The sequence below is a fragment of the Notamacropus eugenii genome, chromosome 3 (genome assembly GCF_028372415.1).
Source record: "Notamacropus eugenii isolate mMacEug1 chromosome 3, mMacEug1.pri_v2, whole genome shotgun sequence".
In the NCBI taxonomy this organism is placed as follows: domain Eukaryota; kingdom Metazoa; phylum Chordata; class Mammalia; order Diprotodontia; family Macropodidae; genus Notamacropus; species Notamacropus eugenii.
Genome location: NC_092874.1, coordinates 395,682,820 through 395,708,346, shown reverse-complemented (window position 1 = coordinate 395,708,346; position 25,527 = coordinate 395,682,820). Strand labels below are relative to the sequence as shown.

Here is a 25,527-nt window from a genome sequence, read left to right as displayed (position 1 = left end):
TTTCCTCCAGACCTCTCATTTCACTTATAATTCCATTTTTTTAATCTCTTCATTTCTTCTGGGTCCCCTTATTGGTTCTTGTGGCTAAGGCATTTTTTTTCTCTAAAGTTCTGCTTGTAATTGTTATGGACTTGCTCTCTCCTTCTGGATTTCTTGGCCCCTCATATTTCATCATACTGGTTGATGCCTTCTCTTCACTTCATTCCAGTCTGAATTCCTGATTTGGGACTTTGTGCCAGGCCAAGACTGCACACTTTCTTGCAGTCTTAAAGAAGCTGCTCAGGCCCCGTCTGGTCCTAATCTTGATTTCCTGGGTTCTTTCCAGGGACCTCTTACCTCTTCCCCTGGAGCTCAAAGTATTGATAGGTTTCATTGTCCGTAGTCAGAACTCTCTACTCTTCTTCCCTCCATGGGCTGTCTGCTGTCAGGGTTCTGCTGGGTTCTTCTAGTTCCCCCAGAATATCCTTGGTCTTTTGTCCTTCCTAGTGTTTCCCCAGGCAGGGCACTATTGTGATCTTCAGCTCTCTTGGGACCTTCCCAAATTGAGCACTTTCACAGGCTTCCTTCCTACTTGGAGCTTCCCTGGTCAGGGTGTGTCCCCCTTGGGCTGTGGCTAACAAGCTTCCTGACATTTTCTTGCTAGGGCCACACCTATAGTCTTCTCTGTTTCCCTGTGTTGATGCTGGCTTTTCTGGCAAGAGCTTCTGGTTCGTTTTTGTGCAGTCATGAGCTGGATGGAGGAGCTTTCTGAGAAGTTTCTCCTTGTATTTCTTGGTCATTGTTTAATAATGTCTTTTTCAGATCATTGCTAGAGTAAAATTGGAAGAGCTGGGCTCCTTTGAGACTTTATAACAGCCATTTTAACTGGAAATGTTTTTTTTTTAAAATCAGAGATTTTAGGAGGTTTTTTAGGGGGAGAATGCTGGATTTGCCATCAGATAGCTTTAGTTCAATGCCTTTTTCTGGGGGACAGAGCCAAGATGGCGGAGTAACAGCACGGCCTTTCTGAACGCTCCTGCCAAATCCAGCCAAATACCTGTAAAAAATGGCCCTAAGCAAATTCTGGAGCCACAGAACCCACAGAATGACGGAGTGAAGCAAATCTCCAGCCCAAGACAGCCTGGAAGGACGCCAGGAAGTGTCTATTGTGCCACAGAGCACACAGAGAGGTGGTTCCTGGCACAGAGGGGACCTGAGCAGGCCTTGGGGAGGCTGAATCTCTCGCACCTGTGACAGTTTCCAGACTTCATGACCCCAAAATGCTGAGGATAAATTGGAAGGTCAGTGAAAAAAAGTCTGTGGGACCAGTGCTGGAGAGTGAAGTGGTCCAGCCCCGGCCCTAGGGTGGCAGAGGCAGGAGGGGGCGGAGGAACTTGCCACAGCTACAGCAATAGCAGGGGCAACTGCAGCCACTGTTTCTGGAGCTCTAGGCCCACAGATTGTGGGGGGGATCTAGTGACTGACAGTACACCCCCTCCCACCACTGGAAGCAGAGAACTGCTCAAAAGTCAAGTAAATGGCTGGGGAAATGAGCAAAAACTGGAAAAAGAATCAGACTATAGAATTTTACTTTGGTGACAATAAGACCAAAACATGCAAACAGAAGAAAACAAAGTCAAAGCTCCTCCATCAAAACCTCCAGGAAAAATATGAATTGGTCTCAGGCCACAGAAGAGCTCAAAAAGGATTTTGAAAATCAAGTAAGAGAAGTAGAGCAAAAATTGGGAAGAGAAATGAGAGTGATGCAAGAAAATCATGAAAAACAAGTCAATTGCCTGCCAAAGGAGACCCAAAAAAATGCTGAAGAAAATAACACCTTCAAAAATAGACTAACTCAAATGGCAAAAGAGATCAAAAAAGCCAATGAGGAGAAGAATGCCCTGTAAAGCAGAATTGGCCAGATGGAAAAGGAGATCCAAAAGCTCACTGAATAATTCCTTAAGTTTCAAATGGAGCAGATGAAAGCAAATGACTTTATGAAAAATCAAGAAATTATAAAACAAAACCAAAGGAATGAAAAAATAGCAGACAATGTGAAATATCTCAGTGGAAAAACATCTGACCTGGAAAATAGATCCAGGAGAGACAATTTAAAAATTATGAAACTACCGGAAAGCCACGATCAAAAAAAGAGTCTAGACATCAATGCCTTTTTCTGTTGCTTACTAATGGTGTGACTTTGAATTCCTGAACTTCTTTGGGCCAGAGAGTTTTCTTCTCTGTAAAATAAAGGCACTCTTCTAGCTCCAGATGTGTCCGTCCTACAATTTTCTCTTCTCCAGTGTCTCTTCTGATATCCAAGATTGCGTTATACCTAAAGTACACTTGCTATTTTCAAGCCAAGAATTAGTCAATCAGAGAACAAACATTGAATTACTTGCTATTTGCCAAGCATTCTGCTAGCAGGTTCTGGGATGCCCAGTACTGTACTAAATGATTTTTACAGATATTATCTGCTTTGATCCTCATGACAAGCCTGGGAGGTAGTGCTATTATTATCCTTATTCTAGAGTGGAAGAAACAGAGGTTTAGGTGACTTGCCTAGAGTCACACAGCTGGTAAGTGCTTGAGGATGAAGTTAAACTCAAGTCTTCCTAACTTCAGACCCAGTACTCTTTCTGTTGCATCACTGTATAAATGGGAAGAGATGGCCAGGGAAGGGAGCTTTAATCTAGATAGTCAGAAAGATACTGAGTAGAAACAGAGAAGTAGGCTGTCCATAATCCAAGCTGACACTGATTTGATTATTATTTGATCAAGACAGAGAAAAACACAATCCAGGGGAGGGTATGGCGCATATAAAAGTACTGCAGTGCAGCATATGGTAAAATGCCCGTGCTGGCTACGTTCTAGTATCCTGATAGATATCTAGATAGGTTGAATATCTAGATAGGTCCCATAGTCTGGGATCAGCTAGGTACAGAGAGCTGAAGTAAGGATTGATGTCCTCTCCAATCCAGACAGATTGAGTCCCAAGTTGAATAATTTCCTCAGGGTAGAGCAGTGAAGGAAAAGGAGTATCAAGGTCTCTGAAAGTCCTGGTGCAGATTCTTCATAAAGAGAGGCAAGCAGTGGCAGGGCAGATGGCAAGATTTCCAAGCAGATCAGAGCAGTTTTATTGGGGTGGCCTATATGCACAGTACATGAGAGGTCATTCTTAGAGGTTTGTTGATTATCAGTAAACAAAGGGATGACGTTAAGTTTTATTATAATACTGAACTCTTCATATACTTAGACATTTTTCATAGTGGTTCAATTGATCATCTGCTTATAAATTGGTAATCCTTTCTTCCTCCCTAATTCCCTGTCTTACTCCTCATGGAAACTATTCCAAACTGCTTTTCTGCTTAAGCATCTTATACTTCCCTCTCTGTGTCACTCAGCTGAGAAGCTTATTTGTTGCCTTATTGTGAAAATTGAGGCTATTTATTACAAACTTCCTTTTCTCACCTTTATCTCAAAACCCTTTGACATCATCCCTCACTTTCTTCTTTCCCCTAGTCTATGATATGGAAGAAATGATTCTCATCCAGGAGTTCCCTATATCAGTGAAATTGTAGGTACAGTTCCAATCCAATCCCTATCTATATTTATTTACTGTCTCCTCCATTAGAATGTGAGCTTTCTTGATGGCAGGGCCTGGTTTTGCCTTATTCTGTATCTTCAGCACTTCTCACAGTGCCTGGCATATTGTGGGGGCTTAATAAATGCTTATTGATAACATTTTTCCTAATATTATAATGGGGGAAAGGCTACTTTTAAATAGGTGCTATTCACAGTTAAAAGAAAAATTAAATTAAATTAATACTTTTTTGTGTGTTTTGAACTCAGGTCATGATTGGAACTGCTCTTAACAAGAATGAAATGAAGAAACTGATCACTCATATGGGTGAGATTGAACATCCCTGGAATTGCCCCCATGGAAGACCAACTATGAGGCATATAGCTAGCTTAAACATCATTTCTCAAGACTAATGAATAATTGTACATAAAATTATTCTCATTTTGTAGACTTGAAGATTTTATCATGGATTTTCATAATTTTGAAAGCAAAAATTTAAGTAACCTTTTTTGTTTTAAAAATTGTTACATTATTTTCCATGTATATTTAAAATATCTCTTTAACTCTGCTTGTAAAATTTCTTGTTCTTACTGATTTTTTAAAATATATATATATGTACAGCCCAAAACATATTTTGAGAAATAAAAAGCATGTTTAGAAGTTATATAAGCTTGAATTCACACATTCTTCACAGAAAATATATTTAGTTTGTACTTTAAGCATTACTGTCTAAACCAATTTCAAGAACTTCCGAATTATGGTTTGCTCTAAGAATAGGTCTCCTAGCTGAATGAAATAAAAAAATTAACAGTTTCAATTTCCCTGTTATCTCCATTATGCTATGGTTTTATTTCCATGATATTAAAATTCTAGAGATTTTTAATCATGGGTCCACAGTGTTAATGCAAATACAGATTTCATCTCATTTGAATTTTGCCAGAATGAAAATAAAAATGGATAGATTGGGTAGCCATCAAAGTAGCTATCAAATAAAGGGGAAAAAATCTACTACAGACCTTCTTCACTCATTTTGGATCACCACAGAATTGCTAGCCAATTATATTTTTAAATTTTACAATTATTTTCCTTTAAAGAGTTTGCACAAAACTGACAGATCTTATGAAATATGTAGAATATATTGCTAACAATAACAAAGTGAATGTTTTTTTTTCACCCATACCACAGTATTTATTAAAGTCTCCTATAGTACTTACACAATATGGAAATTTCCTTTTTGGGCCATTCTTTTTTTTCTGTCACTGAGCCCACCAATACCAATAATTGTGTTTGTGCTTCATTCTCCAAGAGGACCGTGATATCAAGATGATGACATGACTTGCACTTGACTTTTATTTGAGTGAGGAGGGAAGGCTGTGCAAGGTCATCAGCCTCACTTTCTCCTCCAGAGCCATCTGGGTCCAGTGACCAGATATTCATGAGGATGACTGGAAATGGCCCAGGGTACGATGTGGGACCTTGGCCATTTCAGGCTAAGGTGTTATCAGATTCTCATTTTGAGTGATATGCACCCATTCAATGAATAGGCCTCTTTAACTTGAGGGATGGCCTCTTACTAAAAGAAAAGGAAAAAAAACCAAAAAATCAAATTGGGAGGGGAAGACCTTAAGGGTTCCTGGGTAAAAGAGAAACAGTTACTCGTTAGTAATTACATTCATTCTGTGCTAGGTGGGCGGAGACCTACTGTATAATCTATGAGCTCCAGAGTGAATTGGGCTTAAGGCTTATTCTTTCAGTAAGAAATGTAGCTAGTAAACCCAAAGGAGAAAAGGCAGCTTTTGGCAAGCAATACTGGTAAGTTCCCCTTTGGGCCATAGCCTTCCTGTCCCTGGTACCACAATGCCAATAGTAATGAGTTAAATTTATATACTGCTTCACAATTACAGGGTGCTTTCCGTAAGTTATCCAATTGGATCCTTTAAAAAGTTTAAGGTTGGTAATATAGGTGTGTGGTGCCAATGCAATATTCATAGCACCTACAGCAGCTAAATTCTGAATTGAAAAATATAACAGACTTCTCCACATGGAAGACAGAACCAAAACACTGGTTTGTACACCAGAAAGCTGAATCCCAACACCAGAAAGCCAAATTCTTCATAGCAACAAAGAAATCTATACACAATAACAATGTAGGGGGCACCACTATCCCCAAGTCTTCCCCATTCTAGGACCTTCTCAACAAAGGAACACCCACAGCTGGATGCCTGCTTCCTCTCTCTGCCTCAGCTTTAACTTCTGTGACCTCCTTCCTCTATGCTCTTCTCCACCCATTCAACAAGCTCCTCCCCCCACAAACTCATGTGACTCAGGCTCCCATGTGGCTTAAGCAGGTCACATGGCCCTATTAATGGATGGGAAAGATCTTCCCATTATGCAAAAATACATTAACAATACAAGGTGGTAGCATACTCCAGTTTCCAAATTGAGGAACAGGTTCTGAGAAGTTAATGCCTTTCTATGGCTTCAGAGAGATGTATTCCCTGACTCAAACCCAGGTCTTCTGCCTCTAAACCTAATGCCTCACAATGGGTTACATAAAAGTTGCAAGTTAGGTCATTGCCAACTCAATAAAAACAGTCATTTTTCCTTTTTTCCAAGAAAAAGTTTTGCCTGGGGAAACATAACTTCTCTCTTTATATCTGGATCAGCATACGCTGGGCATTATTTGATTAAAAAAAGAGTGAAATCTTTCCAAGCAGGCAGACCAAGAATTTATTTTCTCAACTGAATGTAGGATGGAAATGTTTTGGAAATCAAAATGATAAAAACATTTATTTAGGCATGGACAAATTTTGGCATAGTTTAATTATTGAGTGGCAGAGTGGTGTAGGATCAAATTGTCTTCGGAATAAAGAAGACCTGAATTCTAGTTTTACTTCTATCACAGAAAGGCACTTAGTCCTTCCTCTCTCTACATTCCCAGGCAACTCTAAGAGTAAGCTTCAGGGCAGAGGCTGATCTGTATTGGTATAGGGATCTCCTGGTACTGAGAAAAATCTAAGGTCCTACCAAAAATATGAAAATATCTTTTGAAAAAATAGTTGCCTAGAAATCAAATTTCTTTTTAATAGTATCGACTCTACATCAGATTAATACTGAAACCAATTTTCACCATTCCAGCTGGGGAAATTTTAGAACTTTTTCTAAGACCCTGGACAGCTGTTTACAAGTTAAAAGCCAGCTAGGGAGGATGGCAACTGAAGGCTGTACCTTTTAAGGGGGCGGGGATCAATTTAAGAGCTCCTTATTAAAGGAGTCAGTTCCTTTAAAAACCCTTTATGAAAAAGGATGGTCCATTTAAAATCCTCTTACTAAAGAAAGGGTCCCTTTAAGAGGGACTGGCGGTCCCTCTAGGAGTGTTGTGGCTCCTTGACGACGGTTTCCTAGAGACCGGACGCTTCACCAGCCGGGAGGTAATTCCTAGAACCTGAGACCCCAGGATTGTTTCTCCAAAGGATTTAAAATGGTATTGTTATTCGCCATGCTTATTCCGGGGCCCACAGACAACTAGGCTGTAGACGAGGCAGGTGGTCTGGGTCTGGGAAGATAGCTGTAGGAGGAGGGCTGACGGATAGATGGCACATTCCCCTGCCGGTGTGCCCGCCGACACCGCACAGTGCGGCAGCGCAGACGCGCATCCTCCTTCCACTTCTAGAACTTGAAGGTGAGCACAGAGGCCACGTGTCCACCCATGCCAGAAGGCACTCAGGCTACGTAACTTCCCCATAACGTCCTAGTGAGGTGGTCATCCATCCTGTGGTGCAAGACCTCCGAGTGAGAGGGAGGCTGCCCTTACATAGACAGAGCTAATTGCCTATTTTTTAATTTAAGTAATTAATTAAATTGTATTAGCAGTATTCATTTGATGTAGAGTTGATACCATTAAAAAGAGATTGGATTTCTAGGTAGCTATTTTTCAAAAGATATTTTCATATTTTTTGTAGGACCTTAAATTTTATCAGTATCAGGAGCTCCCCGTACCATGAATTAATTATTTTAATAATTGTTGCCATTTTAATTTTTCTTATATTTAGCTATATTAATATTACTTAAAATTTTTTTCAATAACAAACTTGTTTTTTCTCCCACATGCCTCCCCTCTCAATGGGAAAAAAAAGGAAAAACATAACAAAAAATCTTGTAACATATTCATAGTCAAGCAAAACAAATTCCCACAATGGCCAAGACCAAAAATGTGCCTCTCATTCTGCGTGGAGTCCATAACAATAATAATGATAATAGTAATAGTAGCTAGCATTTATAAAACACGTTTCACAAATATCTCATTTTCTCTTCACAACAACCTTGGGAGGTAGGTGCAGTTATCCCCATTTTACAGATGAGGAAACTGAGGCAGGCAGAAGTTAAGGGACTTTGCCAGGGTCACACAAATGGTAAATGTTTGAGACTGGATTTAAACTTGCACCCTCCTGAGTCTACGAAATGTTCGATCTCTATGAACTGCTCCATGTAGTTACTTCACTGTCAGAAAGGGGACAGCATCATCTTTTGCAATGGTGATTGGTTGAGTTCTTAAGTCTTTCAAAATTGCTTGCCTTTATAATTGTATTACAAATTCAGTTGGTTCTCTTTACTTCACTCTTCATACAAATCTGCCAGAGTATTTTGGAAATAGCTTTATATCACTCTGATTTCTGAAGATATTCCTTCCTCTTCCCTCCAACAGTAAACCATCCTTTGTAAGAATATTAGAGGGGGAAAAGCAGTTCAGCAAAACTAAGCAGCATGTAAACAAAGCCTGAAAAAGAATATGCTACGTTCCACACCCAAATCCCCTACCTCTTCAAAGGAAGAGAAATTACATTCTCTTATCTTTTCTCTGAAATTAGGTACAGGTCATTATAATTCCATGATAATCACTTTCAGGTTTTTTTGGTGTTCTAATTCACATGATCCCAGGACTAAGCCCTCCTTGTCCAATCTCCAGCCACTACCACCACTCCCTTATTTTTGGTGTCATTCTATATATGGCTCTCTTTGCCCGTTCCCCTTTACTATGAAATAAGTCATTTGCATTTTCATAATTGTTTTTTTCTTGCAGAACAATAATATAACCTAGTACATTAGTTTACTACAATCTGTTTAGTCATTACCCAATTTAGAATCATTTACTTCATTTCTAGTTCTTCACTATCAAAAAAAGTTCAGTTCAGTCTTTTTCTCATTCATGTCCAATTCTTTGTGATCTCATTTTCTTGTCAAAGATACACTTTTAAACTTAAGAAGATGAGTTTTCCTGACTTCCAGACCTAGTGTTCTCCCACTGCACTACCTACCTGCCCCACAGAAAGTTAGCTCTAATTATTGGTAAGTTTTTCTTGACACCAAGAATAACGAAGCCTACATCTATTGTCTCTCTGCCCTCTAGAGCAAACAGAGCAAACCTAATCTCTTCCACACGACAGCCCATCAAATACCTGAAGATGGCTGTTATGCACTCCCTCAGTCTTTTCTTCTCTAGATTAAACATTCACAGTTCCTATGGCATGGACTCAGGGCTCCTCTTGAGTGACTAAAGTGATGGCCTTGGAAACACTGAGATGGATAAGAATATGCAAACTACATTTTTGTGATGGTGATTTATGGATATTCCTAATTGAAATGATCATTTAGGAGCATCCTTTGCAATACAATATGTATACACACATATTTACTATTCAGTGAAACAGCTAATTTTCCTCTTCTAACTTAAAAATTCACATTTCCACTGACACATTTCTATAACAGTTTGTGTGTATATTTGTATGTGAGTAAACGTGCATATATATACATGTAGGGGTATTTCAACACTTTCAGAGGGAGTGCCCTTATTTAATTTGAAGGCTGTAGTATGAATGAATGAATTAAAAAACACTTATTAAGGGCTTACTGTGTTCAAAGCAAAGACAGTACCAACTCTCAACTTCACATTCTAAAAGGAAGACAACATATGTTAGTGTGTGTGTCTGTGAAATATATAATAACCATATATATGTGTGTGTCGTTGTGTCTGTGTATTATATTGTTTGTTTAGTCTTTTTCAGCTGTGTCCAACTCTTTGTGACCCCAGAGGGATTTTCTTGAAAAGATACTGGAGTGGTTTGCCACTTATTTCTCCAGTTCATTTTGCAAATGAAAAAACTGAAGCAAACAGGATTAAGTGACTTGCCCAGGGTCACACAGCTAGGAAGTTCTGAGGCCAGATTTGATTTCAAGCCTTCCTGACTCCAAGACTGGCACTCTATTCACTATGCCACCTAGCCGTTTGTGTGTTACATACACATATATATACATACATATACATGTGGTAATATCTATTATACATACATTATTACATGTTATATATTATTGTGTATTATACACACATACATATCATTGTATATTATATATATTACATACACAATAATACACATACTAATGTAATGCTAATGAGATTAAAAATCTTCCCCAACCATTAACGGCCTGCCCATTAAAGGGGGATTGATTAAGGGAGATTTGTAGGAAGGCCCACATGTTTTGTTAATGAGGCATTGGTTCTCAAGGATTATGATGTCCTATGGCTCTGAAAAATGTATCAATACTCTGAGGTGAGGTTTTATTTCGGGGCTTACTCATTAGAAGTGTTTGGCCAGAAGAGACTCTAGGCAGCTGCTAAGGAGCCCCCCGGCTTTGAAAACTCAGATGGTGGTGCTTCTCTCTCTGGTAAATATGTATGTAGGGTCAGACAGTTATCTGTTTGTTGATCTCTGATGTATGTATTGCTTACAGTTAGACAGGTGGAAGCCCTGTCTGTTGGTTGATCTTTGTTTCTCTGTATTTTTCTCTGAAGTTTAGAGTGCTGACTTTTTCCCCTGAACTAAGTGAATGATATTTGTGCTTGATTGAAGTAGATTGTCGACACCTCAAAAGCTGCTTTCCTTTTAGAAAAGCAGATCTAAGAACCTGTACAGCAGTCCCTCCTGTATATGTCAAGGTCCTTGCTGATACAACTATCACACATGTATTTATATATTACTTATACATTATGTATTTGTGTCTGCAGTACATATATTACATATATAATGAAACTCATATAACACACATATCTATATGACACAGACACACATTCCTGCACATGTTGTCTTTTAGAATGTGACCTTGAGAGTAGGGGCTGTATTTGCTTTGCACATTTTTGTTGTTCACTTGTTCAATCATGTCCAATGATATTGTCCATGGGGTTTTCTTGGTAAAGATACTGCAGTGGTTTGCCCTTTCCTTCTTCAGTATGTCCCCATTTTACAGATGAGAAACTGAGGCAAATAGGGTTTAAGTGACATGCCTAGGTCACACGGCTAGTAAGTGTCTGAGGCTAGATTTGAATTCAGATCTTCCTGACTCCAGGGCCATTCATTGCTCTATCCACTGCACCACCTAGCTGCCCCTACTTTGCACGTAGTAAGCCCTTATTAAGTACTTTTTCATTCATTCATTTATAATAGTACAACCTTCACATTTGTAAAATAAGGATGTTCTCTCCCTCTGAAAGTGTTAAAATGTCCACAAGTTTGGATTAACTTTTAGATAATTTCTAGGAGAATGAAACAATGATGATGGTGATGATAGATGATGCCCCTATATATATATATATATATATATATATATATTAAAGCTTAAAGTCTAATTTAGAGAGAAGTTATTATTTCCATGAATTGTGAAACATTTAATGTTTTCCAGGTAAAATTCATCAGTGCTCCAAAGTACAATCAACTCTCAGCCAAAGAAATACATATGTTCTAAAAGTTAAAACTTTAAAGACTATTCAAAGACCATGGCAAAAGAAAAGAAAAAAGCAGACAAAAAGGCAGATAAATCTGCCCGGTCTCCTTCTCCTCTGTCTGACCAACCCACTGATATGTCCAAACAAGATTCCAATGTTCCAAAGCAGGAGACAATTCCTGTCATCCCAGAGCCTGAAGTTCTGTCAGTCAAAGAAGAGAAGCCAGAAGACACACAAGGAGAGATACCTCAATATTATGAAGAGCCTATTCTCACCAAACTGATCGTTTTAAGGTGACTTTACCTCCAGTGAGCTATCTGTAGTAAGGATCCCTGCTAGGGCAGAGGTTAATATTCAAAATTGATGTCAGAGATCACTGTAAGCTGAAGTAGCTAGGGAACAATGATGAGTCTTGCCCTGGTCTTATACTCAGGTAGGATTTGAATACATAGGTAGCAAGGAGGAGAGAATAGAAATGCGAGAATGAAAGGAGTTAGAAACAGCATGACCAAAGTCATAGAAGTGGAAATTAGTGTGATGGGGAGACAGTAGGGATCTAAGTTCATGAGTAAGAGAGCAACCTAATGAAAGCGTTATTTTAGGTTGATTAATCAGGAAATACTGTTCAAGATGATTTGAAGTAAGCAAGGAGGCCAGTTGACCTGGTATAGTAATCTAAGTGTGACACAGAATAGTGTTAGTGGAAATACAGAAAAAGGAAGACAACAGCAGTAGGTGACTTAAGGGGCTGTTCTGATTGTCAGAATTTCTGAATTAGGTAGTTACATTTATGTAGCAAAATTCCACCTATGGAATGAATCATTTTTGATAGGTACTAATTTTTATTGTTGATACTTGGTATTAATTGCATGTTTTTAAAATCTGTGTCATTTCCATTTGCTTATACCCTTTGTCAGCTATGAAGGTGAAAAAGTCCGTGGACTGTATGAGGGAGAAGGTGTGGCCTACTTTGAGGGAGGAGGAGAATATAGAGTGAGTTGTGAATTTTGAATTATATCCATTTGGGGGGAACTGGAGTGCTATACTTAGGAGACTTGTCTTTTTAACAAGGTTAAGTACTAAGTGTTTTCTAAATCAGTTAGGTAACTGATTCCCAGAAATACACTGACTGCACTTCACGTTGCTTTCAGTTTTCAAAGGCAAAATACACCTTCATGTAACCAGTAACAAGTAATCCAGTACTTTGGATTTTAAACTGTTTTTTCTTTCTTAATTATCTTTGAACATTTCTCAACAATGTATAGTTTAACACTCTTGTCTATTATCAGAGCTTTTGTACCCTGCTGAAAGTAGCATTGCATTAATATTATGTAAACTATTTAGAGAAGTCTGACTTCATTTAAAGCACCTACAGGATGCATCAGTTACAGAGATGCTAAGGAAATGATTTTCTCTTATACATCCCAGAGTTGCTTAGCTATGTCTATCTTTTATGTATTCTTTTTCTGAAGCTTATTTCTTTAAAGTTGGAGCTCATTACATGGTTTGCATGAGTTCAGCTGGATACAATGTTACTTTAGCTCTTCCAGTCAACTTTCCCACTGATATTAATGGCACATATTAAAGGGTATTTGATAAGCATTTGTGGGGGGTATTTCAGAAAACACAGAGAAATAAGAAACAGAAATATCCTTGAAATAAATTTTAAAGCCTAAAACAAAAAAAATTGGTAATGTTTGACACATGACTTCATGACTACAGGCATTTGGGCTTGACCATTTAAATTTAATTGTGACTGATTTCCTCAGCATATGTTCAAATGGGTAACTGCAGATTCATTTGGATCTTTCAAAATGAAAAAGGATATGTGTTAAAATAGGGAGGATCTTTGTTCATTAATAGTTCTTAGTTTTTAAACTTTACGCTTTGTCATTAGTCCTGTTGAGTTTGAACTCAAAACCTAACAAAACAATTAATTCTCTTATATTCCAATTTCTATGTGATTATATGCCTCTCATTACTACTTGGATCTTTGTGAGAAATTTAGAGAACTCCTTCGTTGCTTAGTTCTTTGAAATTCATGTCATGAGAATAGAAGCACTGTCTTCCAGTTCTTGTTTTGTTGGGTTACGTGTTTGGTTTTGTTTTTTTACTTTGATACTTTTTAGTTCCTAGAATACTCCTGTGGACAATGTGTCAGTTGTTTTGTTGCTTATCAGTCTTAAGCTGATGTGCAAAATTCTTACCAAAAAGAAAATGACATAGGATAGTTTTGCATAAAAGATTTGCATTTCTCAGTATAGTCTCAGTATAGTAATTAAACTTCCAAATGCTTCATAGATAACTAGTTTCATTACTTCATTCATTCATACTACATTCATTCACACCATGTGAATCACCAGCTCAGATTTACAATCAACCCTTCCACATTTGCCAGCATCCTAGTAATAACTGTACTATGTATCCTAGAATCTCCTTGTTGGCTGTAGAGCAGAAAGGCAAATAGTAGGAATTAGGTCCATCTTGGATTTTATTCAAGGGAATTTTGTTACCGAAATACTGAAAATTCTTATGATAAAAGGTGAAGTATAATCTCATCTGGGCTGCTACAATGCTTTTGTTTATCTGTCATTGAGAAATAGTGAATAGAATGCTGGACTTGGAGTCAGGAAGAACAGATGGATACATATATATATATATATATATATATATATATATATATATATATATATATATATATATAATTCTAGCCTGGCACTCCCCCTCTCTGAGGAGAGCAGAATGGCCCCCTGCCCCAACTTCCTATTTCCCTCCTGGAAGGTATATAAGTATCCCTTTTCCAAAGGCTTGGGGGAGAAGAGGCTAGGCCTCCCTTTGAGCCACACAACAGACAGCCTTGCCACTGGTGGGCTTTCCTACATGTGGGGGCTCCCCCTGATTACATTTTGTATTTCTAATTGCCACCCACAGTTTGCCTTAGGGACCCAAGCTGTCAGTAACTATTTAAACACAGTATTAACAGCCAAAGTCCTTCCCACCCCCCAACTAATTGAACTTTCTGAATAACAGAATCTTCAGAAAAAAACAAAGAAATCTAATTACCTATCTGATTAAAGTTACAATACTTTTCCTGCATGAGAAAAGCTTCATATGGTATGGGACATGATCTACTCAAGCCTTTTTTTTTCCAAAACAGCAAATAGGAAAGCATGTATGTAATTTAATGCTCCCCCCTTTATTAAGAAAAATAAAAATGAAACTCAGAATTTGATCCCTTGGCCCTTTTCTTATCTCCTCCCAGTTAAAAATACTAACATCTCTTATTGGCTACCATCCTTTTAGACCTGCATTTGGGCTCCACACACATCTGAGCTTCAGTATGATCTTATTTTGGCCTCCAACCACCAGAGCCAGTCTGCTTCTCATCCTAGTGTAGTGAGTGCCTTTACTTTTCCTGTACTGCAGCACTTTGTGAGGCTGATGCTTGCTGCACACCCTGGGGATTTTAGGCACACTCACCAAAGGCCACAGTTGGAATTCCAGCTGAGCTTCTCTGACAACCAGGACACTGTGGGCAAACTTAAAGGCCAATCCTGAATGAAGGAGACCAGCTGGCTTGAGGGGAAGAATCACTCGTACTCCCTCATGAGCTTTCTTCTTAATCTTTGGTTGCTGTTATAAATATAGAATTACAGATATGTACACAATTTTTTTTGTTCACAAGTTTATGATGACTCCTTCAAAATTATTTTAAGTAACAAAAAATAAACTAGATTTAGCAAGTTATATAGACCCATTTTCTCATGTCGCTCTCCCTCCACTCCTCACTTTTCTGAGCTACTTCTAATCTATGTAATAAGGGGGGGGGGGAGGGAAAGGAACATTTTTTTGGTGGTTAAATTTTACAAATTCAGTCATTTTACTCCCAACCTTTAGAAAAGTGATTCAATGAGGACTTAGTTTAAATAAATATTAAGGTGTGAAATGCAGGATCAAAAGTTTTTGAAATGTTGAAATTACAGGATGATTAGGAAAGGGAAAATGTTTAACATTATAAAAATGAAACCTACGGAGCAGAGTTGTAGCTTAAAACAAGAAAACTAGGTAATAATATTTCTTGGTTTGTTTTTCCATTTTGAAGGGTATGTTTTCAGAAGGACTCATGCATGGACAAGGAACTTATATCTGGGCTGATGGATTAAAATATGAGGTAAAACAGATAATTATGGTCCTGAACTGTATTTTTCTTAGCATCATATCAAATAACATTTCTGCATTTTGCATTTTTAACCCCAAAGTTATGAAGATTCAAAAGTACTTTTTTACATGAAGGAAATTGTTTTTGTAGATCAAGAAAGTAGTATAGGGAGGAAGGTAATTCAAAACCATAAAACTGAGATGTAATAGAGTCCTGGAGCACAATTCCAGTACTCTGTAATGGAACAAATAGTTGAGTAGGAGGCGAAAGAGCTGAGTTCAAATCCTAACTTTAGTTGGGTCTCATGTGCCCTTAGGAAAGTTACCTAATCTTGTTGAACTTCTGTCTCCCCATCTATGGATCCTTCTGGTTCTAGTTCCTATTTCTTTTCTCTTGAGGAAAACATTTATTTCTAGACACTTTTGTCAACCAAAAAGAAAAAGGACATATCAATAAATTAGAAAAACTAGAAAAGCAACAAATAAAAAAACCCTAACTAAACACAAAAACACAAAAATCAAAACAGCAATAGAATGGAAAACAAAAATAAGCCATTAAATTGATATGTAAAACTAGTAGCTTTTTGGAAAAACACACAAAAAAGATGAATAATGAGCTAAGCCGATAAAAAGAGGAAAATCAAATTGACAAGGAAAAATTAGAAAGGAGGGTTTGCAATAAATGCAGAGCAAATAAAGGAAATTATACAAATTATTTCCTATACACCAACAAAACTGATAAATAGTGAATATTTGCAAAAATATAAAACACAGAGACAGCAACACAAGAAAGGAGAATATAAGTAATCCAATCTCAGAAAATGATGCTGAAAAAGCCATGAAGTCTTAGTAGAAAAAAAAAAACTAAGACCAGATAGATTTACTAGTGAATTTTATCAACATTCAAAGAATTTAACTAATTGTGGTAGCACAGAAGCCTACTAAATTCCTTCTCTGAAACAAATTTCTTCTGTGAGCTTTATACCTAAACCATGGAAAAACAAAGTAGAGAAAAGAAACTATAGATCAAGGGCTCTTAACTTTTTTTTACATCATGGACTTCTTTGGAAGCTTGGTGAAGCCTATGGACCTCCTCTTGGAATAATGTTTTTAAATGGATAAAATAAAATCATAGGATTACTAAGGAGATCAATAACATTGAACTATAGTTATCAAAATATTTTTAAAAATAAATTCCCAGAGCCCAAGTTAAGAACCCCTGGTATAACCAATGTCCCTAGGGAACACTGATGCAAATACATTGCATAAAATATTAGCAAAGAGGTTATGTTATTGTTATTCAGTCATTTTAGTCATATCTGACTCCCTGTGACTCTATTTGGGGTTGTCTAGGCAAAGGTACTAGGGTGACTTACCATTTCCTTCTCCAGCTCATTATAGATGAGGAAACTGAGGTAAATGGGGTCTTACCCAGGATCACACAGCTAGTAAGTGTCTGAAGCTAGATTTGAACTCAGGAAGATGAATTTTTCTGACTTCAGGCCAAGCTTTCTATTCACTGTACAGTCTAGCTGTCCCAAAAGAAGCTATAGCAACGATGAAAAATATTATCCTTTAAGACCAGGTTCAATTTATTCCAAGAATGCTTTGTTTCAGCATTATGAAAACTATAAACATAATCGAGAAGCAATGGGACATAGTGGCTAAAGATCTGGCCAACCCAAATCCATTGAAAATTACTACAGAATTTATGAAATATGTGGGAGTCCACCTGCTAAGGCACAGGAATTATGTAATTAGAACTACAAAACACTCGACATAAATGAAAAAAACTTAAATAATTGATGTTCTTTGTTCCTAATTAGACCATGATAACATAATAAATATGATAATGCTGCCAATTTAATTTGTAGATTTAGTGTCATACAATCAAACTATGCAAGATTTCTTTAAGGAATTATAAAAAATAATACAAAAATTCATCTGGAAGAATAAAAGGTCAAGAATCTAGAGGGAAATATTTTTAAAAAGAGTGGGGAAGAAGGGGGCTTGGCAGTACCAAATAGCAAGCTACCCTTCAAAAGAGTGGTCATCAACACTATTTGGTGCTGATAAAAAAATTAAAGAGTCACTCCATGGAACAGATTAGGTACACAGGATCTGTAAGCCAATTAACATAGGAACATAGTGTTCATTTATGGGGGTAAGGACTCAATATATGGGAAAAAAACAACTCCGTGGAAATTGGCAAAGCAATCTGGAAGAAATTAGTTTTGGACCAACATCTTATACCATATATTTCAAAAAACTTCAACTACCTCCAACTAGATATAAAAGATCATATCATAAACAAATTAGAAGAGAATGGAAGACTATACCCTTCATAATTATGGATAAAGAAAGCATTCTTGGCTCAGATTCAATTCAGCTCTGACTCTGTCAAGTTGAGATTCTCCCTGGCCCACCTGTCAATACAAGCATCACAAATGGTTAGGCTCCTTAAGAGTCAATCCAATATGGTGAACCTTTAATAAACTTTGTTTTACTTTGGCTGAAAGAAGACTTGAGTTGAATTCATTCAGCAGGACCTGGTGTGTTGGCATTTTGGGGTCCCCAAACCTCATCATTGTGGTTCCCTAACCTCAACATATGATTTCCTGACTGGGAACGCTGCTAACCTCAAGTTCTTCTCCAACCGAGACTGGAAGATTCATGATGGTAGCATAGACTTCAGGGAATATGTGATTGGTCTGGCCATCCTGTGTAATCCTCCCAATACAGAAGAATTCATTCAGGTGATATTTAAGCTTTTGATGTTGATGAGGATGGCTACTTAACGGAGGGAGAATTTGCCACCATTTTGCAGGTATCTCTTGGAATACCTGAACTTAATGTTTCTGACCTCTTCTGGGAAATAGTGAAAGGGAATTCAACACATGGAATTTAGGAGTTTTGCCCTGAAATATCCAGAGTATGCCAAGATTTTCACTACATACCTAGACCTTCAGATATACCATGTATTTTCATTGCCCAAAGAAGTTGACATAGCTCCATCAGTTGTCCTTAACAAAGTCTGTTCAGAAGCTAATGAAGATGCTACCTCAGACAAAAAAGATGACTGAACCAAAAATGGACATCAATAGTTTTCATTTTACATTGTAAAGGCATTTGTTAATGGTAATTTAAATGTGTCTATTGAATAGAGATTACATATAACATTGAAAATTTTTTCCTTCTCTAAAGTTGTTTCAATGGCTCTTATTAAAAATTTATTTAAATATCTAAAAAAATGCATTCTTGACCAAACAAAGGATGGAGATGATTGTAGAAGATAAAATGGACAATTTTGATTACATAAAACTGAAAAATTTTTGCATGAGTACAATAATGCAGTTAAAAGTAGAAGGAAAACAATCAGGAAGAATCTTTGCAGCAAATTCTTCTGACAAAAGTCTGATGATCTAAGATATATAGGGTACTGATTCAAATATATAAGAATAAGTTGTTACCAAAATAATTCTGTAGTTCCCCAGTGGTCAAAACATAGGAACAGGCAGTCCCTAGAGAAGTTCAAGCTACCATTAACTTTATGAAAATATGCTGTGGTGGAGCCAGACAATGACAGATGAACAAAAAAGAGGCAGTGAGGAGAACTGGGCAGCTGAGGATTTAGTGAGTTTGACCAATTTCATTGAGGGAGACACAGTAGATAGAGTGCTTGGGTTGGAGTCAGGAAGTCTTGAGTTCAAAATCTGACCTCAGGCATTTACTAGCTATTTGATTCTTGTCAAGTCACTTAATCCTGTTGGCCTCGGTTCCCTCATCTATAAAATGAGCTGGAAAAGGAAAAGGCAAATATTCCAGTATCTTTGCCAAGAAAACTGAATCGGACATGACTGAAAACAATTAAACAACAACAAAAAAGAATAGCCTACTGAAAGACAGAAATTTACTGTGAGATATATGGATATATGGTCATTACTCTGGCTTCATGACATGGTCTGGAGAAAGTCTATTTTAGTTCTAAATCCTTCTTTGATGAAGTGGCACAGTTGGGAAATTGCTGTTTCCCCATATCAAGTGAAGGTTTGCAAAGGGATCTTTCTTCAGTTTACCACTCCCAAATATATTGTCACTATGTACACTGTGAACACAGAAGCAGAAGCAGAACATTTTGCCTGTATCTAATTTCTTCCTTTCTGAAAGGAGCTGAATTGTTTCATGCAAACTTTTGTTAAGGCTCTAACACCTTAATCCACTTGTATGTCTTGAGTCTCATTCTAGGGAAGGATCATGAGAGAGAGGGTAGTGATGTACCTTAAAGAAATTTAGTAATGAGAGTTTTTATTATTATATAGGTAAAGACAAGAATGAAAGGAAAAGTTAGGAAGGGGTCTATAAATTCCCCTGAATGCCTAGGATGTTGGAAAGATACATTTCAAAAAAGAGACCATGTAATGTATTATGATAGGTTTAATTTTCTGGGAAAAAAACCTTTCATTTATATTTTCTTTCAATCATGCATGGAATTTGTTTCAATTTTATTAATATTATCATTTTAGAGGGGGGAGGGAGGAGGAGAAAATCTAAGACTTATAGAAGTGATTATAGAAAACTGAAAACAAATAAATTAATAATAATTTAAGAATATTATCATTTTAGGGAGACTTTGTTAAAAACATACCGATGTATCATGGTACTTATACGTGGCCTGATGGTAGCACATATGAAGGAGAAGTGACAAATGGAATAAGACATGGATTTGGAATGTTCAAATGCAGCACCCTGCCAATATCTTACATCGGCCAATGGTGTCATGGTAAAAGACATGGAAAGGTATGTTATGCTTTAAATATATATATATTGAGGATTCCCATCTTTGAATGAGTAGATCTGCTCCCTCTTTGTTCCCCAAACATAAGGAGGGGTAAGAGTAAGTGACAAAACTTAATGGAAGTTTATTATTGTTTCATTTTGTTCAGATACTGGTGCAAGATTAGTAAATTCCATTTAGGTGAAACAGTTAAACCCATTATATGAATAGTTTTGTATAATCTGAGGGCAGTTTAGGCTAATGAAAAATTTTTATTGGAATTATCTAGATAAATAACTCTACATTCTTCTTTGTTTTACTTGAAGAGATTTGGCTTACTTATGGTTTTTCTGTTATCAGGAAAAAGCAATTCACTATTCATTGTGTACTTTCCATGCACCCGACACTGGGCTGCTACTCACTGAGGATACAAAGATAATTTATCAAGAAGCATTTATTAAGCATGTACTATGTACCAGGTACTGTGCTAAAGGAATACAAAGAAAAAGCAAACAGAATCCCTTCCTTTAAGGAGCTTACATCTTTCTGCAATCTGGAAAAGAATTACTATATTAATATAATATTTTAGTCTTAGGTCATTTAATGTATTGACAAACCATTGTAGACATTTCAATAGTCCCTAAAGATGTCACTGTTTAGTAGTGCAGTACAATAATTAATTAATGATGACCTTGAGTTAACAAAGACAACATATTATCTTCAGAACAGGTAAAAAAGGCAAAGAGATATAGAATACATTTTAGAAAGATTTGAACCAAAATAGTTCAAATAAAACACACTTTACTGCTTAAAAAGATACATTTGTTGAAAAATTCAATTAATTCTAAAGGAATTAATTTCTCAGTGATGCTGCATAAATGAAGGGTAATTCTATATTCTTGCTAACGTACAATTTAGATAAGGGCTTCTTATCATGGGGTCCATAAACTTGCTGCTTTTTTTTGGCAAGGCAATGGGGGTTGAATGACTTACCCAGGGTCACATAAAGTGTCTGAGATCAGATTTGAATTTAGGTCCTCCCCACTCCTGGGCCAGTCCTTTATCCACTGTGTTACCTAATTGCCCACATAAACTTACTTTGAGAAAGACTTTCATAGCTGTATTTCAGTATAATTGATTTCCTTTGTAATCCTATGTATTTTATTTTGTGCTTTTAAAAGATTATTCTCAGAAAAGACTCCACTACACTGCCGAAGTGGTCCATGACACACAAAAAAAGGTTAAGGATCCTCGATTTACGTAGTGAGAGGAAAACAATTCCTTTTGGTATATATTTGAATCATTGCTATAGAAATAGGCACCAGAAATAGGTATTATGCCTTAACATGGTACTGCTATGTCAGGGAGCTTTTTATAGACATTATCCCCTTGATCCTTTTAGTATCTCTCTGTGGTTACTGTCATCTTCTTAAATAATTTTTTTCATGGTTTTATTGTATATTGATGTATTGGAACATCTGAACAACTCAATGTCTGAACTTCACACACAGCTGCTGCTTTCTCCTGAATTTCTATGAGTTACTAGAGCAATTTGTCAATACGTTAAAAAAAATGCAAATTTTTTCATTACTTAGTCTTTCTAAAGCATACACTGGTATAACAGGAGCTTTTTTCAGGTCTAGCCAGTCTATCTTTCAGATGTTATGTACAATGCACTCAAATAGTGATGCCAGCACCCCAGTTTCCCCCCACTGCAACTTGGCAGACTTGTGTATGATATTTGGAATATCTTGTGGAGGTGTGGAGGAAGGAGTGAGACTATCAGGAAGAGAAAGATGGAGAAGGAAATAGAATGGGTACCTTGGAAAAAGGGGGCTCATTGCTATCCTGAACATATTATTACTGCAGATCCAAGTATCATTGATATTCTTTAATAGAAATATCTGGTGAAATTCCATGATGGGATCTTCATCAGCTTGTAGCTGTTTCACAGTCATTCTGAGTCCACAGCGCTGGAGTGAGCTGGTGGTTCTGTGCTGTGTCACTGGGTGGCATTTTATGAAATAGAAGGCTAGACAATTTCTCCAGGATGACTGCTTTGCCTTGGAATGGCTTCCCACATAAAGCAAGATATATCAATGTATATTGTCCTGATTGAGTTGTGTCATTATCAAATAACTGGTAGTAACATTGGACAAAACTGGATCCAATCTGCTCCCAAACTGACTTGTCACCCATTTTGGATCTTCACTCCATATCAGAAATCAGTGGGCTGGCACAATGGCAGCAATGGTGGCAGTGGCAACCTGTCACTATCTTCTTGATGGTAAAGCTAAAATGTAGAGTGATTGTGTCATATTTAGATATATCTTTGACTTTTAATATATATCACACCACTTAAACATATTTAGGAGTTAATATACTTTTGCATTTTGATTCAAAGAAGAAAAGGAATTGTGTAATGTGAAAATCTGATTTTTAAAAGTCCTCCTATTTATCTTAGGGCTCCATTTATTACAATCAAGATGGCACCTCTTGGTATGAAGGAGATTGGGTCTACAATATCAAAAAAGGATGGGGCATAAGATGGTATGTATAAACTTTTCTATGATTTTTAAGTGTCTATATTTTGATCGGAGGCTTTGTGAATAAGACAAAGTAAATTATATACACATGGAGAAATGCTAGAGCTCAAGATGGTGTTTCTTGTATAGATAGAGTTGGATATTTGCATAGACCCTTAGTGTTTTCTCTAGTAGTGGTAAAAAATATTCTCCTAAACTCCACCAAAAATACAACATTAATAAAAATGGCTTACATATAAGGAACACTTTATGGATACAAGGATTTCTCACATTTTTTCCTCAATTGATTCTCATAATAACTCTATGAGGAAAGTTATCCAATCTGTTCAAAGCTGAAAAATATGAACCACAGAGAATGATTTGCCCAAGATTACACAGTGCATTTTGGAACCAGAACCTAGGTCTTCTGACTCTGCTCCACACTCTTTCTGTTTCTTTTTTTAAATGATAGTTTACATTTTTAAACTACAAAGTTTACAAAGTACTTTTTTTAATTCTAAGGCATCTTTTAAAAAAAGTTTTGCTGAATCACTTCCCCAAAACATTCTTAAACTATACTACTTTCCCTTGCAACCGACCAATAACCAAGTTAAATGAAACTGTTTGATATGGTAATTGTGCACAATGGTATATAACATTCCACACTTAAGACTCGATTTAGATACATAAATAAATCTTCAAAGTGTTGGAATTCTTAGATGGCAGTAGGGTGGAACAGGCTGAGAAGAAAGATTTAGATGTAAATATTGTTTACCTTATGTGCATACTTATGACTTAAGTTTGGACTTCAGTATTTAAAAATATGCAGTTTTATCAATGTGGGTAGTCTCTTCACTGGTACAAAGTATCGCAGTTCTTCTCTGTATTAATTGAGAAGTTTTTATTAATTTGTGGCCAATATGGCAAAAAAAAAAAAAAATCCATCAGCAAGTGGCCAGTGACAAACCTCTCTGATCTTAGTTAAGGAAGTTTTTAGATGACTGTTCATTGTTAGGTGTTTTCAACTTGGCAGATGGCCCACAAAAGCTTATAATCTATTGGCATAGCTTTCAAGAACCCAGGGTCACCTCCACACCGTGATGAGATACTAGAGCAGGAATTCTTTATTTGTAGTCCGTAGACCTATAAGGCAGAGTTTCCCAAACATATTTGGCCTACTGCCCCCTTTTCAAAAAAAATAATTACTTAGTGCCCCTCTAAAAATCTAGGTTCTTTGATTTTTTTTGAAATTTGCATCATTTCAAAAAATATAAAATTTTTAAAAAGAATGATGCATCTTAAATTTAATAGTTTATTAGAAATTTATGTTTTTTTCCGTATGGAAATTTTGACGATGTAATGTTTTATCATCTAACCATATAGTATGATATAGTAAACAAGTCATTACATACACATGTTCCTGCTGATGCACACTGGACTTCCTGATAATACACAACATGCTTGCCTACTAACACTTGCTTATAAAGACCTATAGGGGCAGCTAGGCGGTGCAGTGGATAGAGCACCGGTGCAGGAATCAGGAGGACCTGAGTTCAGATCTTACCTCAGATACTTAACATTCACTAGCAGTGTGACCTTGGGCAAATCACTTAACTCCAATTGCCTCATCCTGGCTCATCCTGATGAATGTCACGTCGCTGGATTCAGATGGTTGTGGAGGAGAAGTGAGGCTCATGACTTGCACAGCCCTCCCTCACTCAAAGCAAAGTCAAGTGCAAGTCACGTCATCATTTCTCCGATGGCATGGACTTCTTTGGCAACGAAGGATGAACACACACACACACACACACACACACACACACACACACACACACACACACACACACACACACATTGAAACCTATAGGTGGACTTGACGACTAATTGGTTATAACTTGCATTTTGTGTGTTTATTTGCAAAATAATGTTATCGCTACAACTTCAACTCTGTTGCACAACAGAAACATGTATGAATGAGTTTTCAAAATTTTCCTGCCTTCTCTTATTTCCTTATACTTCTACTTCTCCCGCCCCAATTGCACCTGAGGCTACTACTACCCCCCATTGTTTCAGCACTCCTCAGGGGCAGTGTCGCCCACTTTGGGAACCTCTGCAAGGGATCTATGAATAGATGGGGTGGGTATTTGTTTGTTTTTAATGTTTTGACACCTGTATTTCAATATAATTGGTTTTCTTTGTAATCCAATGTATTTTTATTTTATGCCTTTCAAAACATTATTCTGAAAAGTAGTCCATAGGGCTTTGCCAGATTGCCAAAAGGGTCCAGGACACAGAAATTTTAAGAACCCCTGCACTTGAGTAAGGCCTTTGTGGAAGTGTGTATGTCAATACTTTGATGTGTTTTAAAAATCTGATTACTTTTGCCTAGTTACACATCTGGAAATATTTATGAAGGTCAGTGGGAAGACAACATGCGCCACGGTGAAGGAAGGATGCGATGGCTGACAACAAATGAAGAGTATACTGGTCAGTGGGTGAAGGGCATCCAGGTACTATATTAATTAAATTTAGCAAATGGATATGTTGTCAAAACTTAGCATGTGATGGCATACCCAAGGTTCTTTGCTGAGGTTAGATTCTGCCACCTATAAAACTCACTATTTCTACGGTCTATATAAGGACTCCTGTAAGATCTCAGGAACATTATTAATGTCCTAAAAGCCAGTGTGAATGCAGACTGACTTCCCTGAGTATCCCTAGAATCACTGTCATA

General features: G+C 37.1%; 2 protein-coding genes and 1 pseudogene across 7 annotated transcripts in view; 2 read left to right on the top strand and 1 right to left on the bottom strand.

The window, feature by feature from the left end:
• The window catches only part of PMS2 (PMS1 homolog 2, mismatch repair system component), a 40,444-nt gene extending 36,213 nt beyond the window's left edge, over window positions 1-4,231 (top strand). For 2 of the 3 annotated variants that reach the window (XM_072597840.1, XM_072597839.1), the window contains exon 15: window positions 3,832-4,231. In XM_072597840.1, the coding sequence (XP_072453941.1) occupies window positions 3,832-3,975 (144 nt within the window). In that variant the 3' untranslated portion in view covers window positions 3,976-4,231. The remainder of the gene's footprint in view (window positions 1-3,831) is intronic. The other variant, XR_011964569.1, reaches the window with a different exon arrangement.
• Window positions 4,232-6,965: 2,734 nt separating this feature from the next.
• The window catches only part of LOC140497194 (radial spoke head 10 homolog B-like), a 59,333-nt gene continuing 40,771 nt past the window's right edge, over window positions 6,966-25,527 (top strand). For 3 of the 4 annotated variants that reach the window (XR_011964566.1, XM_072597832.1, XM_072597830.1), the window contains exons 1-7: window positions 6,966-7,046; window positions 11,294-11,629; window positions 12,254-12,329; window positions 15,439-15,507; window positions 20,118-20,291; window positions 22,733-22,818; window positions 25,183-25,303. Coding sequence is in view for 3 of the 4 variants with exons in the window: in XM_072597832.1 (XP_072453933.1) it covers window positions 11,388-11,629; window positions 12,254-12,329; window positions 15,439-15,507; window positions 20,118-20,291; window positions 22,733-22,818; window positions 25,183-25,303 (768 nt within the window). In the remaining variant the exon portion in view is untranslated. Of the gene's footprint in view, window positions 7,245-11,293; window positions 11,630-12,253; window positions 12,330-15,438; window positions 15,508-20,117; window positions 20,292-22,732; window positions 22,819-25,182; window positions 25,304-25,527 lie in introns of all 4 variants that reach the window. The other variant, XM_072597831.1, reaches the window with a different exon arrangement.
• LOC140531153 (nuclear transport factor 2 pseudogene) lies at window positions 21,924-22,467 on the bottom strand (annotated as a pseudogene).